This window comes from Nyctibius grandis, chromosome 9 (genome assembly GCF_013368605.1).
Source record: "Nyctibius grandis isolate bNycGra1 chromosome 9, bNycGra1.pri, whole genome shotgun sequence".
Lineage (NCBI taxonomy): Eukaryota > Metazoa > Chordata > Aves > Nyctibiiformes > Nyctibiidae > Nyctibius > Nyctibius grandis.
The window spans coordinates 4,584,155-4,601,668 of NC_090666.1; the positions used below are offsets into that span (position 1 = coordinate 4,584,155).

The 17,514-nt window shown below is 47.2% G+C and overlaps 1 protein-coding gene across 1 annotated transcript; it reads left to right on the top strand.

Annotated features, from left to right (window-relative positions):
• Positions 1-6,694: 6,694 nt before the first annotated feature.
• NABP1 (nucleic acid binding protein 1) lies at positions 6,695-16,174 on the top strand. The gene is made up of 6 exons (XM_068407774.1): positions 6,695-6,995; positions 7,113-7,251; positions 10,364-10,435; positions 11,856-11,928; positions 12,184-12,250; positions 13,796-16,174. The coding sequence occupies exons 1-6, from the start codon at positions 6,905-6,907 to the stop codon at positions 13,981-13,983; spliced, it is 630 nt and encodes a 209-aa protein (XP_068263875.1). The 5' UTR covers positions 6,695-6,904; the 3' UTR covers positions 13,984-16,174.
• Positions 16,175-17,514: the final 1,340 nt, after the last annotated feature.

Sequence of the window (17,514 nt, forward strand, 5' to 3'; positions counted from 1 at the left end):
GTTCTCAAAGAACATTTTTTGGCCCAGGCAGATGATTCTTATGTCCTTTCCTTGTGTCGTAACTAGGAGTGATAATGTGCAGCCTATGGAAATCTGCAGCAAGTGTTAGGTACTCATTAGTCACTGACACAGAGCTCTGTACATCAGAATCTATCTACTGGTGCCACAGGGAGAAGGCGAGAAAGAAAAATGTGTCATGCTCTGAGGTAAACAGCTTGGTTCCCTATTAGTCTGCAGGAGGCTGAATTAGTAATTTATGAAGCACTTTGCCACGATGAGATTTGTTTAGTCCGCCTAGGATTTGTTTTTCGCTGTTAACACAGAGCTAAACAACTGAGACTGTGTCTACATGCTCTTCTGCAGATAGGAGCTTGCTCTGTGCCCTGCCCCTGCCAGCTATAAGCCACGTCACTGGCAGCACAGCCGCGTTGTTTGCACAGCACGGAGGGTAGGGCTGATATTCCCACAGTTACTCATCCCAGCACCGCACCCCCCTCTTTCCACCAGGTGTTGCAGCCACTTCTGACTTGTTAGCGAAGCTGTCTGCCTAACAGGAATGCAGCGGTCACACGTGGAGCAGCGCTGGGAGGTCAGGGAGGAGGGCTGGGGACTACCTGGGGCAGGGTGGGGGTCACAACTGCGAACAAAACGTGGTTCCTCTGCCTATGCAACAGACCTGCGGGAAGATTGGGGTTTTTCCCTCTTTAACACACCCTTCTGCTTATTAAGATTTGAGAAAGGTAGAAGTCGGTATTGTTAAAACCACCAACAAACTTTGAGGAAAAAGCAGACACTGCTACACAAAAAAAAAGAAAAAAAAAGAACATAGAAAAGAAACCCAAATCCCCATTACAAAAAATAAATCCAAACCAAATTAAATCTTCAAAGCCTTCTTCCTGGACATAAATCCCCTGTCTTTCTTTTGAAGGTCAGCATTAGGTGATGCAAGACCAACACTGAACTTCCAGACCATTAGCCTCTGTGGAGCCAGCCGGCAGACAGCCGGGGTGATGTGGTCTGTCTGCATACCTCCTCCAGGCGCTGGAGAAGAGGTGAGAAGCACAACCCTTCCTGGGGTGGAAAGAGTTAAGAGACCCTCCTCGTCTCTGAGGGCATGTGTTGGTGTCATGGGACAAACTCATGGGCTAGCCTGCAGGAATCACCCCTGGCAGAGACAGGGCTGGCAGAAGGAGAAGGCATTTGAAAAGCCTTTAGACATGTTGCCTCCCCTGGCTGAAACGGGTGGGAAAGAGACTTGTGCATAGTCCTTTGGATCTCTCATTGAAAAGCTGAGGAGGCACTAGCTCCTGCACTCTCCACCTGTATGGGGCAAATTTAGACCCAATTCCTCTGGTCCAAGACCAGAATCACAGCTGAGCAGGAAGGTTGCCCTAGAATTGCCCCACATGAGGGATTTCATGTAAATCATCCTACTGTGTGTGGGATTAATTTAAAGAGGGAAGTAAAGAAGTTCCATAAACGCCTTGCAGGACTGGGTCCTCTAATGAAAACATCTGCTAACGTGTGCAGTCTGGGAAGGAAAGCCTACGTTAGTGCTGCAGGACATGCACATGGCTCCTTTGGAAAGAATGCTGCAAATTCAGAATGGTTACTTTGCAATTATTCTGTTTTTTTTCCTGTGGTGGGTGACCTGGTGCTCAGTCTTGCAGCCAGCTTTCTTAGTTAACAGCTAGGCAGGCAGACAAAGCTGCCTGAACCGCCGGTGTCAGACACCTGGCAGTCCTGCCTGCTTCAGGCATCGTGCAGGTACGCTGCTCTGAGGCAGGGAGGGCAGCAGGCAGCTCGGATCCATGTTCCTGAGCCAGAAGCAGGACTAGATGCGTGAAACTACCCCTGACCCTGACAGAGTAAGGACTCCCCACTGCATCTGCCCCGCTGACTTCTGGGATGAAGTTCCTCCCAAGCCTGTGTGGTTCCCTTGGAGTCATTCCCATTTCCTTGGGGAAATCCTGACCCTGATGGCTGAGTATGATGTGCTCAGGAAATGCTGAAGGCACCACTGTTTTCTAGGGTCTCAAGAATGCCAGCGTGGCTGCCAGCTTGTTAAATAGGCGCTGAAGTGTCATCAATGTTAAGAAACAGCTGACTAAACCTGTAGCTTAATTTAGGAGCTTGTCAGATGTATGGTAATGGCCTGGTAAGGCTTGGTTAAAGGTGGCGTTTGGAGGCTCCCATACATTTTTAATCTCTGTGTACAATAAAACATTTAACATCAGCTCTTGCTCTTGCTGGCAGATTTCTTGCAGTAAGATCTACTCTGGGACTCCAATAGCACTGAATACTGAGCAACTGAAAGAAAAGGTGGAGTTTGGACCGATGTCTCTGCTGGCGTAACTCCAGTAAAGCCAGAGGGCGAAATCCTAGCCCTGCTGAGATGCATGGGATCTTTGCCAGACTTGTGACTGCTGAGAACTCTTTCAACAACTCATCCCTGATTCTGCTTTGGACTGAAACCTCCCCATAAGTCTTAGCCTACACACACTTAGACCTTGCACACAGAATAAAAATGTTCTGCGGCAAGCAAATGAGCTTAGAAACGGATTTAACTTCATCAGTGGAACCCCTGCTGTAGACATTCATTGCGGGCTAAATTTGGCTTGTGTGGTAAGACACTGGCTGGGTGGCACACAGACAGTCTGCTCCCTCAGTGATGGAAAGGCTCCTGCTTTGGCTGCAGTCACACAGTTTATTTGACATGCTCCCTGTTGCTCCGGTGAACAGCACAAGCGAAGTTTTGGTGCTGCCTCTCAGTGTGACCCACTCATGCAGTCAGTGCTCATTAACACTTTTTTAAGACCAGGTCATTGCAGGAACCCTAGATACTAACAATGCACCTCTCTCCTCTCCTTCCATTGCATATTGCTGTCATGGCTTCTGGACTTCTTTTTAGGCCTACCCATTGTTACAGGGTATTTTCAAGTCTTCTGGGAGCTCTTGTGGCTGAAGATACACCTGCATCAAAGCCCTCTGTGCTCCTCCTGTTTGCAGAAGACTGACTACACCTCCAGCGAGGGAGTCAGAAAGCTGGTGCTTCTGTCACCCACAGCTGCAACTTGATAGCCTTACGGTTCCGAGGTTAAAAAAGCAGCAGGAAAGAAGACGCTAGAAAAACAAAATAAATTAATAATAATTCTAGTTTCATTATACATTATAAAGAAGCAAGGGGTTTGCTTTGCAGGACACCTTCACAGCAACTAGGAATCATTCAATCACTGCTGGTTAATACCAAGGGCACTCAGGGGCTGGCAACTGGAATGACGATTAAAAAAATATGAGCAAGATTTTAAGTGTCTCTTTGTGAAACAAACACAGTAAATTGCTCATCAGTGGTGGAACAGACACTGTAAACACTGCCTTAAAATGAATCTGGAAGGAACGTGTATGTCCCTGATAATAACAGAGAAGATGACCAGCTCTGTCTTCCCAGCACAGTCCCAGCCCCTTATGGATACAGAGTGAGTTTGTGACCTTGCCTTCCTACTGCATGCATCAAGCTTCCGGAGCGCTGTGTCTCTTTTTGCGTTTGAGAAGACAGATAGGAAATATTTCACAGAATCACAGAATCGATGAAGTTGGCTGGGACCTCTTGCGATTATCTAGTCCAACCTCCATCAAGCAGGGCGACCTAGAGCAGGTTACCAAGGATGGTGTCCAGTTGGGTTTTTAATATCTCCATGGATGGAGACTCCGCAACTTCTCTGGGCAACCTACTCCAGTTTTTGAGCATCCTCACAATAAAAAAAAACATTTTCTTGTGTTCAGATGGAATCTGATGCGTTTCAATTTGTGCCTCTTGTCCTGCCAGTGAGCACTATTGAGAAGAGTCTGCCTCCCTCCTGTCACATGTGCTTGATTTCCTACTTGTTGGGATGGACCTTCCCTGAGCTTGGAGGAGATGATCTTTGAAAACCAGCCAGCTCTTCTGGACCCCTGTGCTCTCCAGGACCATATCTCAAGCAGATCTCTGAAGAGGCCAAAGTGTCCTCTTCAAAAAAAGAGTTGTGGACCTGCCTTTTGCCCCACTCTCCCCTCTTAGGATCCTGAACTCCCGTGTCTCACGGTCACTGCACCCAATGCTGACCCCGCCTTCAACCAGCTGTCCCCAACCAGTTCGTCCCTGTTTGTAAGCATGAGGTCCAGGAGAGCACCCTTCCTTGTTAGCTCTTTAATCACCTGTGCCAGGGAGTTGTCAGTGTGCTCTTGAACTCTCCTAGTTTGCTTGGGCCATGCTGTATTGCCATTTCTAGTTTAAACCTCTTCCTACCGGCTTTAAATTAACCTCAGTATAAAATAAATCCACCTCCTTCTGTGCTCACTGTTGGTCACCACGCTCCCTGCTGCAGGCCTGGCGGCTCTGCGCTGGCCGATGAGCACCAGGCGGCCTGGGGGTGATGTGCTGCAGAGAACTGGTCACACTCGCTGACACAAAGGTAGCCTGACTGCCTATTTGCAAGGACACTGACTACAACAGCAAGGTGGCTTAGTAGCCCAGATCTGGCCTCCTTTGCAGCTCTCCCAGCTACTGTGTTACACTAACGCTTGCCTTCCTGGACAGATGTTCACTTGAAACTATCTTATCAGTGACACGTAACTAGAAGCGTGTCCTTGGTGAAGTGTTTTTTTAAACACTTCTAATCATCCTCGTGACTTCCTCTCTGACCGAGACTTGTCATGAGTATTCAACTGTTTTTTCTCGCAAAATGGAGTCTCCTCAAATCTCCAATAAGATCTGCTATATGATCCTTCTCTTTTTTCTCCCCTAATAAGTCAGAACACAAGAGCTGGGACTGGTTGTGGAGGTTTTCCATAGGGTCACTCTCCATGAGGCAAAGCAGCATATGGCCTTTGGCTGTCCTGTCCCAGATGTTTTAGTACTGAGAGTCGTGTTTTGTTTTGGTAAGGCCCAGCGAGTGATCCAGGACAGTCCTACTGTGCTTGGGGCTGAAAACAGAGGATACAAAAAGATTCTTTCCCAAGGGCTCCAAATAGATGGGGCAGACAAAAGGTGCAGAGGAAGGCAGAAAAAACTCATCCCTATGGAAAAAATTTACCAGTGCTACAGATAAAAGTATTTTTGTCCAACCTTTGCCAGGGACACTGTCATTCCTAGAGTTTGGTTGGAACTCTTTCTCAAGTGACTAAATTAAACCCATTCATGTATTGACATACAGTTCATCACTGTAAAGGTTTTAGCGTTACCAGATTAAAGCTATAGAGCCAGTCAGGAGAGAGGCCACTGAGGGACTCTGTCACCACCCCTATCTGCACCAGGGAGTCTGTCACCTCCCCTATCTGCACCGACTGAAGGATTTGGGACAGAAGTGGATTAAGCTCTTGGGGGCTTTAAGCAAATTCTCCTGTGGCTCATGTTGCCTTCCTCTCAGATTCTTGCAAGCAGCACGTTTTATTCAGAGCACCGAGTTGCACCCAGAAAGGCTGCTCCACTGCCTACAGATAAGCACTGCACACCATTTGTTGGACCAGAGCTTCCATGTGTCAGAATGCGTGGCCAAGCATTTCACAACTGCTGTCATCTATGGATTTCTGCTAACAGAAGTAGAAGGGGAAAGCCCAGCTAGCTAAGCCTGGCTCTGAAAAGAAGCTAAGCGCACGTACACTGCTCTGCTGCCTTTCGTAAGGGGGAGAGCTGAATTACAGAACCATCTACATGTCTTTGGGCTATTCTGCGGCAGGGAGCCATTTCCTCAGAACCCTCCAGCCATGCATGTCACAAGGCTGAGGGGGCTTGTTGGTCCACCACCTTGATGGCTTTCCCCTTGGAGAAGCTGCCCTCCCCTCATGTTTGACCAGCCCGTAGCCAGGCTCAGACAGCGATGTGTCTCCGCAGGTGGCTGCTGGCAGAGTTCGGGGTGCTTTCATGGGCTTTTTAATGCTCAACAGAATTTGGGCTCATGTTTTTGGCACTGAAAGGTTCAAAGCCTGGTACCGCATAACCCTAGACTTTCCCTACATCCACTGAGCATTCGGTTCCAGGAGCATTACGATGTGGTGCCACCCGACAAAATCACGGGGTGCCACACAGCCCCCCTGGCCTTCTGCTCCTCCCTTCGCCCCCCCGTCGGCCATTTCTGCTTGGGGGAGACCACGATCAGCCTTCCCTCAGTAACGACAGAAGCTCCCCTAGCTGACATCCCAATGAACGCATAAATGTGTAATTTTTTTCTCCTAAATGTGTATTTTTTTTCTCAGTGAAGGAGGGCAGAACTGCTGGGGAATCCCCCCTCCAAGAAACCTCTGTGGGAAGACCCCTCTCCGTGTTACGACCGGGCCCCAAAATGGCGCGGGAAGGAGGCGAATCGCTTCCCAACTCTCCTCTGCCCCACCGGCCGCGCACCGGGGCGCTGCACGGCTGTGTCCGGGGGCAGCAGCGAGCGACTAAGCCGAGCCCGGGCACCCGCTGAGTCGGCCCAAGCTCACCCGGCCGGGCCCGGCCCCGCACCGCCCCGAGAACGGAAAGATGGCGGCGGCGCGGCCCAATCAGCGCGCGGCGCCGGCCCGCGCCCGCCTGTTGCCCATTCCCGGCGCTCCGCGTGCCCCGGACGGTTCCATTCGGCACCGCCCCCCACCCCCGCCCGGCGCCCGCGGTGGGCCCGCCCGGTTGCTATAAAAGGGAGCGCAGCGCACATGTGCTCCTCAGTGCCGGCGGGAGCGGGCGGGGGGTTTTGCTGTGTCGGTGGTGTCGGTGGGGCGAGGGAGCGGTGGGGTCCCGGCGTGCCGCCCAGTCACCGCACAGCCCCTCGGTGCCCGTGTCCCCGTCCCCTGTGAGGGCTGCCGGTGCCCCACTGCCCGGCCCTGCGCTGCCGCCGCCTCTCCCCCGCGGGATGCGGGCTCGGCCCGCCCCGCCACCCGTGCCCCCCGCAGCATGAGCGCGGCGAGCGATGCGTACCACCTCATAAAAGACATAAAACCCGGACTGAAAAACTTAAATGTCATCTTTATTGTGCTGGAGATCGGTAAGTGGCGCCCGGCACGCCCCACCCCCCGGGCCGCCCACGCGTGTCCGGCGGGGGGGCTGGCGGGGCCGTGCCCCCCCCCGCCCCGGTCCCCCTGAGCCGCGCTTCTCCCCGCAGGGCGAGTCACCAAGACGAAGGACGGGCACGAGGTGAGGTCCTGCAAAGTGGCCGACAAGACGGGCAGCATCACCATCTCCGTGTGGGACGAGATCGGCGGCCTCATCCAGCCGGGGGACATCATCCGCCTGACCAAAGGGTGCGTATGGGGCCGGGCCCGCCGCCCCGCTCCCCGGGGCAGCGCCGGCTCCGGGGAGCCCTTTGTCGGCGAGAGGCGAAGGTGCGGGGCTGTGAGCAGGCTCGGCCGCCTTCCGAGGGGCGCGGGTGGCCAAGCTGGCTCCCTGCTATCGAGGCAGCACCCTGAGGTCACTTGCCAAATTAAAACCACCTTTTCCCCCCCAGAACATGCCTAGCGTGAGCATACAGATGGCCAGGAGGGGCTTGTGTTTGTAATGGGGAGTTGGTGTGTAAGAGACTTGGTTTGGCTTTAAAAAAAACTCCTTGGGAAAATACATCTTTTGGGGTGGTGGGGGGGAATGCAACAGTTCAGTCCTGGCCTGTAAATCAAGCAGGGAAGTCAAAAGCTTGTTCTTATTTTTACAGCCAATTCTTTACTCTAGCAGTCAGCTCCTTAATGAAAGGAGAGGGTGATTAATGTCTCCCATGCAGAAAAGTTGCTTTTCATTGCAGTGTGTTTAACAGAAATGACAGGTAGAGGAGGAGAACCTTTTCAGTTTCACTGTAAAAATTCATGCTAGGGCCACACTGTAGAGCGTGTTAGTTTGGTTAGATGCAATTAATGTATCTCAGAAGTGCTTTAATTAACAAAAAAAAATATCCCAAGCTTATGTTTATTAGCTGTGACAAAGAACACTAGATTCAATTTGAAAATCCCTTCCCGTGCCCCTGAAATTGTCAGTAGCAAAGCGATGGTCACTTTCATTTGAGTTGTCCATGCCCATTAGGTTACACTTAGAAATCTGTTACACTGACCCGTTGGCCTAAAGCACTACAGGAGGTGCTGGAACTACAGCGTGTGTAAGGTCCTTTTAATTTGTTTTTATGAAAAAGTAGGTAAAAGGTTACTCAGTGGAGCTGCTAACTGAGTTTAGGTTGTTCATTTGAGTGTAATTCTTGGTTTTGGAGTGAAATTGGATGACCCTTGCCACCAACACTACAGCTGCTTCCTCCTATGCAAATGTCACTTTACATGAGATAGGCTGCCTGCTCAGCAGAGGTGGTTCTGGGGAAGCCTGCTTGTGTGGAGAGCACGTGGAGTGCTGGGGCGCCGAGGAGGGTGGAACTAAACCAGAGCTCTGGGCCAGCACAAAGCCCTGTGCAGGGATGACACTGAAACAAATTAATAGTGATACTGTTCAGCGCTTACTGTGTTCTGCTCTGTGACTGGCTTACTGTAGCTGCTCTCTTCAGTGCAGCACATGGGAGGGTCATTGCACCCCTTCACGTCAAAAAGTGAGTTTGGCTTGCATGAATTAAATTTACGAACTGACATCAGTATTCCTGGTGGGTGGCTAAGTCATGCCTTCATTTACATGAATTGCATGCTCTCTTAGGACTGCATAGTCAGTGAAATGGCAAAAGCTAAATACGTTCTGGTTTGGCTCTCATCTTAAGAAAAATGCCCTCACACTGGCATACAAGGTTCTCCAAACACAGTATTAAATAGGATTAATTTGAGTGTGTGATGTTGCCATTGCAAGGCAGGTAAATTTCAGCTCTATAGGTTAATCTAACTTCAGTGCAGGATGCTCACTATTACAGGCAGAAAAGCTTAGCTAGGCCCTGTGTGTAAACACATCTTTTTTTTTTCCCTGCTGAATTTCAAGCTGTAGATGCATTCTTCTGCAAAAGCAGGCACTGTTGCTGATTTTTATCATTGGCTGATTAACTCATTTACAGGAAGCTGCTGCAGTTAATATTTCTAAATTTGAAGTTAGTTCTGGAGTTTAGTGCTTTATGGCCACCTCCTTCTGAGACAAAAAACAAATGCTTGCATACCTGGAATAACTTTGTGCTGGAGGTTATCAGTCCCATGGTTTGCTGGGTCTTGTCCCAGTAAATGTATGTCTGACTTACATTTATTATTTGGTAGCTCTTTTCCTTTGTGCTCTGCCACAAGACTGTCCAACTGTCTGGTTATTAAAGGTTAAGCATAGAGGGAGTCTTTAAAGTGAAAGGTAGCATTATGAAGAGCATTAATCCTGCTTCTGGATGGAAAACTCCCGAGATAGGCACCATAACTATAAGTACTATGCTTTACTCTTTGTGCTGAAGCACAGAGAAGGTTATTGTTGCATTGGCATTACGGTCCTCTTCTGCCAAGCTGACTCCTTGCTGGTGCCTCTGTTTGAGGCCCTGTGTGCGGCCGGACGGCTCCCAGTCTCAGCAGATAAGGCGAAGGGCAAGAGGAAGGTTTGTTATCTGTGTTCCAGAGATAGACTCAGAGCATAGGGAAGTGGTGACTTGTCCAGATTATCTGGTGACTCCTGCGAGTGCAATTGCTGGGGCTTCCTGTTCCTTTGCTAGAAGACACCCATATTCCTGTTAACTCCATTGCACTGCACCTGGGTTCCTGGTCTGTATTTCCATTATTTTCTTCACATATATGATGCCCCTCACTGAAAGGAACAATTCTACAGAAAGTTTTGCATAACTCAAATTCCACTGCTTGAAGTCAAGTGCCACTGTAAAGACTAGAGTGCACTTAGATGCTGTCTTGTAAGTGAATGTTTCCGCAATCAAAAAATGATTTCATTGCATTTCTCTGTCACTTGGAACATAGTGGTCAAACTTGTGCATTTAAAAAAAAAAATCTGGTAAGGACCTATACTCAAAAATTAAGCACTTCCTATTATACACATTCAGTAGCAGTACCTATAATTCTCCAGTGAACAAAGGTAATTCTTCCTGGCTCCTGCTGAAAGCAGAACTGAGAGCTGTCAGTGAATGGTAATACAGATGCTGCTTCTGGCAAAATGCCTTTCCTCTGCAGGAACAGTCATAAGGGCTGCTCCAGCTGGGGAAAGAGCATCCAATCTCAAAATAATTGGCTGCTTTCCTGGAATTGCCAAAGGAGTCAGCTGAGCTTTCAGTAACTTTTGCTACAAGTAAAACATGGGGATCTATAATATTTTAGTGTGGTAATGTTGGGGTCCCTGGGAATATATTTAGTCCATGCTGATATGTAATACTTTTTAACTTTTGGAAGACAGCATGCTGCTACTTTCTTTTTCAACAGTGGTATTTCTCATTCTCTAAGAGACTGCTTTGCTTCTCCTTTCTTTGGCCAGGTATGCATCTCTGTGGAAAGGGTGCCTGACACTTTACACAGGACGAGGAGGCGAGCTGCATAAAATTGGGGAGTAAGTATTGTGTGTGTACATTTGTGGTGTTATGTCCTGTTCTCAGCAGAGCATCCTGGTAAGTATAAGACGTGGTGGCTCCTAGTCAGTGGAAGCTAGGGCAGCAAAAGTGTGTTGATTGGCTGTGGATAGGTAGAATACAGGCAACTGTGGTGTGAGTTTTTATGTGTTGTTGTGGTAATGAGCTCTGACCCTCTCTGGATTCTAGGTATATTGAGGAAAATTGGCCTCTATTATGGCACAGGTCTGGATTTTACCTAGAGGAGGGGAATTGTGTAAATGACAAGGGACTTAATCTGCGTTGCTTACCTAGGCCTCAGCTTGAATAACCTCTTAATTTTGGTGGAAGCCTTGTGTGTGTATTGTGCTGTAGAGACAAACAGTGCAAAGAAGGAAGACAAAGGTGACTCCAGTGAATCATATCTAAAGAGGAGCAAGCCTCATTAAACCTTCTCTAAACTGCCCACAAACCGAGGCGGCGACTCCTCCTGACTAAGAACAGCCATGAGTAACATACTTGACAAGCAACAGGAAACATAGCAACACTTTGTAACCAGAAGAGTACTTTGTTGTTGCACAGAGCACCGTGGGAAGCCTTGTAGTCATCAGGGAAGTGGGGCTGTGGGGTGGCCACCTCTCTTCTCGGATGGTTCAAAAATGCCCAGTGCTCAGCTGGATTTTGTGAGGGATGACCTGCAGATTTTCTTTGGTGCAAAGCCGTTGCCTTGGAACTGTCATCCAGCAGGCTGGCGTGAGGAGAGTCCTTATCTCGGTTGTGCCTCCCAGCAAGAGGTGGGAGCTCCACTTCTGCTTAACAAGTCCAGGCTGTGTGATGATCCAAATCTTTCTTCCCCTCTGCCTTAATTTCCACCTGGTGAGTTGGTGGGCCTATTCTTCCGTAGTCTCTTTGAGTGGAAAAGGATGCTTTGAATTTAATTCCCTGTTTTAGAGTGCTCTGTGCTATTATGTTAATGGGGCACTCTGTAGCACGGGCGTGTGTGGGAGTGTTTAAGTTTTGCCTAGAGATCTAATGCAGTCCCAGTCTGGGAGCAGGCTGGGTGACTGTGCCTCAGGTGACCTTGTGGGCGCTGGACAAGATTGTGCAGCTGGAACAGAGGCGAAGGGAGCCTTTTCATCACTGTTTGTTTTCTTTAGGCCATTTTACCTCCTAGGGTAAATGTGTACTTGCCTCTGCTTGACTGAAACACCCTCACCAGGAAGAAGTGACAGCTTTACCACAAGCCTATAAAGGGGTCAAAGAGCCTTTTAATATCTATGGATACTCTCTGAACAGTGGGGTCTGGATTAGTTACTTCTAGGTGATGGGATATGTCAAGAACATACGTTCTTTGAGTTGTGGAGTTGAGAACTCTGTTAAAAAATGGCTTTAAACTTCCTCATAATCCTAATTTCTCCCCAGGTTCTGCATGGTATACTCAGAAGTGCCAAACTTCAGTGAGCCCAACTCAGAACACGTCGGGCAGAACAAACTGGTATGTTAAACTTGTCTGAGTCTTCTGGTATAAAGTGCTCTTTGTTCTGAATACTTCACACTAGGCTGTGTTCTGATGTGACTCTTCTGGAAAATGCATATATAAAAATGAGCCAATAATGCCAGTAGTAGATAAATTCCATGTGGAGCCACTATAAGAATGCGGGGAAAAAAAATCAGCCCCTTCCTGTAAAAATGTGACATTTCTCTCTCTGATCCATGTCTTTTCTTTTTGTTTTTTTACATTTCTCTGAAGGCACAGGGTGAACAGAATAATAGTTCTGCATCAAGTAATATGGGTTCTTGTACTTTTGGGCCACTGGGTAAGTTTTTTCATTTTGTGGAAGTGAAAGGATGAGAAACACTTAATGGGAATAAAAAGAAATTTATCTTGCTAAGGGTTCTCCACTCTGGGGCAAAAGCGTACGGTGCTCTAAAAAGTCTTTTAGACTGGGGCTTGAACCTGCACAAACATTTCCTGAATAATGGTTTCAGAATTTCTTCCCTAAAAGAGGAAGAGATCAGAATATTCAAGGTGCCTGCATCATGTGAAGGGACTTGACTAATCCTGAATTGTTTTGATGCTTTCAAAGAGTTTCTGCAGCACTTGAAATTCTGGGTTTTTTTAAACTGCCCGGGACCTGGGCTTTAACAATGACTTACTTTAATCTTACCAGTCACCTTGGCTTTCCTGCCAGATTAGCTCCCCAAAACAGAAGTGGTAGTAATCTGAATTCTAGTATTTGACCTGGCTGGATTGTTTTGTGATGTATTTAAGCATTGAAGCTTAAATAAGAAAATGCTTCAGAGACTTGAGTGGGTGTAAGCTGGGAGGGATCCTTAGTTATGGCCTGCCTACATGATGCCCAGACTCAGTACCTGGTGGTGTATAGCTAAGCTCTGCTGGTGAATGACTGCAAGCTGATCTGTAACTTGCTGTTAAAAAGCTCTGTGTCACTTCAGTTCGGTGACTGTCTGCTTCCTCTTTAGCAACACGATTTTCATTTCTCTTATTTTACTTCTCTTACGAGCCATTTCTGTTCCTTTGAAAATAAATGCTTCTGAGCAAAGAAGGGCAGTGCTTTGAGGCCAGTCTTTCCTCAGTGCCAGGGTGCAGCGAGTAGGCTTTCAGCCCAGTTAGTGTGTAGGTACTTCCTTGGTGGACAGCTTTGTTTTCACTGAGCTTGTGCATATCTTCCGAAACATCTTTTTTTTTCCTCTTCCTGCTTCTTGTGTGGTCTTTAAATGCAATTCTTTCCTTTCGTCTCTTCCTTCTCTCCCCATGCTTCCTATCGTCATTCTGCCATTTCAGCTCTGTCCCTCTTCCTACCAGCAAAACATGAGCAGTGATGCTTATGAGGCATCAAGTTCATGAGAACTTGGTGCTAGCTGAGTTGCTTCTGTGGCTGGACTTCACAAGGCAGCTTTCTATTTCTGTGTGTCTGGTAGTGGGGAATGATGCAAGGAGCTTTGCGTAGCCTGCTTTGCTTGTTTCTCCTTGACTTCTGCTGCCCTGCTGTCTCTGTGGAACCTCTTGGTGTGTGTCCTACAAGACAGTGCATGTTACTGAAAGCACCAGTCTAGTTTGAGACTCCAATGTCTCTCCTGAGCAAAGAATCAGCGTGCAACTCTATGACCCTTCTTGCTTTAGTGGAGAGTGGGGGGTAGGGAGGGAGGGAGAGAGTTTGGGAGGGGGAGAAAGGTAAGCTGTGGTTTGGGGTCTTGCAGTGCCAGAGGGGCTTTTCCTTGTGGTGCTTGGGGTTTGCTGGTTGCTTCAAATTCCATGCATTCCCTGTTGCTAAACTTATCTAAGGGAGTAGTGATTTCAGTCCATGGAACTCGTGATAACCTTTTTTCTGTCTTTGTAGGAAATGGTTTACAAACTGGACCTGAATCAAGTGGATTTCCATTTACATATAATCACGGCCACTCTTACGCAGGTAGTGGGAGAGGCAATGGACGAGGACCTGTAAATCCAGCACCAGCTAATAGTGTTCAGCCTATTCTCCCTGCTGTCAGTAATGGGAGGGACCCACGCAGAGCTTTTAAAAGATGACTATGCCAAATGTGGTTGTACAGCTTGCTTAAACTCTACACTCTACTTGAACACTTATTGCACTTTTATTTATAGTTAACTGTGAACCAGTTTGTCCTTTGTTGTGTTTTTACCTTTTGGTCTATGGAGCAAACTTGATGTGATCTATTTCTTGTTTTGCTTAGGGAAGCACAGAGAGTCTTCCCCGTAAATTAAAGGGGTAGAGGGAGAAGGTGGATGTAAGAAAGTAAGGGTAACGGGTTGAAGAGTCTCAATTAAAACTTGGTGCCCTTTGCTAAATGGAAGAAAACTTCAGTTACATGTATGTGTTTTTCTGTTTCTATTGGTCAACCATATAGCCTTAAAAGGTCTATTATATCCTGGGCATGCATGCGTTGGCTTCCATTAGGGTTAATGGGAGTTCTTCGTATCGGAAGAGAAAGGAAGGGGAAGAGCAAAGATGCTCTCCTGAGCTAGGTGTCCTTGGAATGAATATAGCTTGTAAAAGCAATAAGTATAAGGAAACGGTGGTGTCAGCACCTAGTGGTGTCTCCTGAGTCAATGGATAACTCAGATGAAAGCTGAAGACACAATGAGTGTCTTGAAGCTTGACTTCTGATTCCAAAAAGGGGTACACTGCTTAAAAATTCTCCATGAACACCATTATCACTGTCAAGGGAAGTGACACTGATTTTTGCTTTGGATGGAAACTTTGATATTAATTCTTGCTTTGCATGAAAACAGCAGGAGAGGAGGATCTAAATTCAGACAGTATTGGGGAATAGGCTGTTTGTAGCCACTCCTTGTGTAAAAGCCCGAGGTTACTTTGCAGGAGTCTGAATTTCCAGGAAAGAACTGTTATCAAACGCTGCATTACCTATCTCTTCAAGGAGGCTGCCTACTTCTCCTTCCTTCATTCACTTTTCCAAATGAATTATGTATTAGATGAAGCTGTATGTGTGGATTGCAGAGGTACTGGCCAAGCACACAGCTGCACTTCTCATGCTATTAAGCTGCTAAGCTTTCCTTCATCTGTTTTATATGAAATATGAATTATCCCTTAAAGAACTTAACTCCACCACCACCATCTCCCAGGGGAAAATAGCTGTGGTTTTATTTCTGAGATCACTAATGCCTTGACTCTTATCTAGAGTCCAGTGCCATATTTCAGATCAGGTTCAAAAACAACTTGGAAGCTGAGGTGTCATACTGGATTCATCTGTTTAACTCTTCTTATAGCTGACCTCTCAAAAAATTGCACTAACCATTTCCAAAACAATTCTAACTTTCTTTCTGTCAAGCCATAAAGACTTAATGACAAAAGGCTATTTCTGAATTGTGAGTTGCCTCTGTGGTTGTTAATTGAATCTACTAACTATGTCACTAATGTTTACAAGTTATTTACATTGGATACTTCTGCTTTTGGTACAGTATCGTGATGATTTGTTGAAAATTGCTTCTGATTGGCAAAAGTTCCTTGCTTAGTCTGACATACTGAACTTCCTTTTAAATGCAAGCAGCAGCAACAACAACAAACTTCTGAGGGGAAGTTTAGAGAGACCTGTGTGCCCAGACACCTGAGGTCTGGTCTGGTAAAGTGCTATCCTGATACCTGCTTTCAGGTGGAACTAGCGAAACTTGTCTTGGACACAAGAGGGTGGCATGCCTCATGAGATCACCCACGGGTGCTGTTACAGAAGAGCAGTGCTAACTGGTGAACCAGAAAGCATGCAATGACGTGTGAGGAAATGGTGTAAGGAGGTGGTGTGTAACTCAGGGACTTTAAATTGCTTACTTATTTAAATAAGTCGTGTATAGTCTAGATGCATGGGCAACCTCTTATGCAGTGTTGCCTTAAGACATTTGATACGCTTGTGAGAAGGAAGCCAAAAGGACTTCTAAACCTGTGACATATATATGACATGTTCCAGAGGTAAACTGAGATGTAAGTATGGTGTGAGAGCTGTGCTTTCCAGTAGTAGCTGTAAAGGTAGCAAGTGAACAGTGCAAGTGATAGCGTGGTGGGGACTTCATGCTCATTGGGGTATCTCCACCATGGATCTCAAATTCTGGTGGTCTTGGCTTCTCTACAGCATAAAGAAGGTTGAAATTGGGGGGGACCCTGTGTTAGTGTGTGCTCAGGTGCCTGATGTTTGTAGCTGTATGCATTTGAGCATTTATTGAGCTAATAAACAGAATACTTGTTCACAAATTCCAAATAAAAAGCGAGATGATTACTGCTGATAAATGGCCTAAGATTAAAAGCTTGCTGTCAAGTGGATGATTGTTTTGCAGTTGGGAGGAAAAAAGCAAGAGGCTGGTCTTCATGTTCTCAAGGTTAGTAGCATTCCTGCCTCCCTGTTTCTTATGTGAAACTATTTCAGTTTATTAATAAATTTTTACTTCTTTGCAGGGGAAATCTGTGCCCTGAAAAGTCGCATGGACTTAAAGTAAATATAATCATAGTAATTTTTCAAGGTCTTCTGATCTTCCGGTGAACCTAAGACAAAGTTGTTTCCCTCAGAGATATCAGTGTCAAGATAGTGATTTCTCAGCTTGCAGAGGAATCTGGGAGCCTGCCTTAACATCTGTTTGGATCATACCACCTCAGTGTACGGACAGAGACACGCACATTTCTCTGTGTAAACAAGCAGTTGTCATGAATTACTCTGACACTCTAAGGCAGTTCATGGGTGCCCAGTGGTTAGGTCATTAGGGAGTCTCTTTACAGGTGTCTTCCCCAGATATTAAAGGTAAGGCTGCAGTTAGGGCAGGCTCATCCTAGCCAATACAGATTGCCAAAGGGAAAAAACTGGATGGTGTTCACGTGTCCAGACACCAAATGCACAGTGCTGAAGTGCAGCTGAGTACTCCTGATACACTTGAGTCACAAGAATGCCCAGCTCTTCTCAGCCCCCAATAGTTCCTCTCCAGTTATCCACCCTAACAAAGGGACTGATGGCAGACTGCAGCCATGTGGCAGTGGAGAGTTTTGCTGTATGTCTGCTGCAGTACTCCATGTGTTCCTTCTGTCCATCCTCAGCATAAATCTTTCCCTGTGATCTCAAAAATGGAGAAGCAGTCCTGTGCTGTGCAACACTGTCCTAACCTTGTGTGTGTGCTAGGGTCATGCACTCCATGTCCACAGTGAAAAGGGGAAGGTGCTGTAAGAACAAATGTAAATGCTGGCCCAAGGCACGTGATATGTAGTCACTGCTTTCACAACTCATTTAATTCGCTTTGGCCTTAACTGGAAGCTGGCAGGTTGCAGCCCTGTGCTCTCCGATAATGCTGCTCCTGAGCTTCGCACAAAGTCCAGTGAAGGTATCTGCATCTAGTGCTGCTTGTGCAAAGCTGCTGCAGGCTGTATGAAACGTCTTATCTGTACAGGTGACACCCTTAGCAGCGCCGCAGGGATGTCAGCAGTGTTCTGTTAGCGCGTGCGTTTCTCTGGACCTAGGGGACTGTTTGGTGGGACAATGCTGTTCCCTGCAGCCCCCTGGGGCCTTACATTTTCCATAGGCGTTAATGCTTGTGTTTTGCTAATGACCT

Coding starts and splice junctions, on each gene's coding strand:
- NABP1 (XM_068407774.1), top strand. CDS start 6,905: ATGAGCGCGGCGAGCGATGCGTACCACCTCATAAAAGACATAAAACCC. Junction 10,436..11,855: donor GAGCTGCATAAAATTGGGGA/GTAAGTATTGTG, acceptor ATTTCTCCCCAG/GTTCTGCATGGTATACTCAG. Junction 12,251..13,795: donor TTGTACTTTTGGGCCACTGG/GTAAGTTTTTTC, acceptor CTGTCTTTGTAG/GAAATGGTTTACAAACTGGA.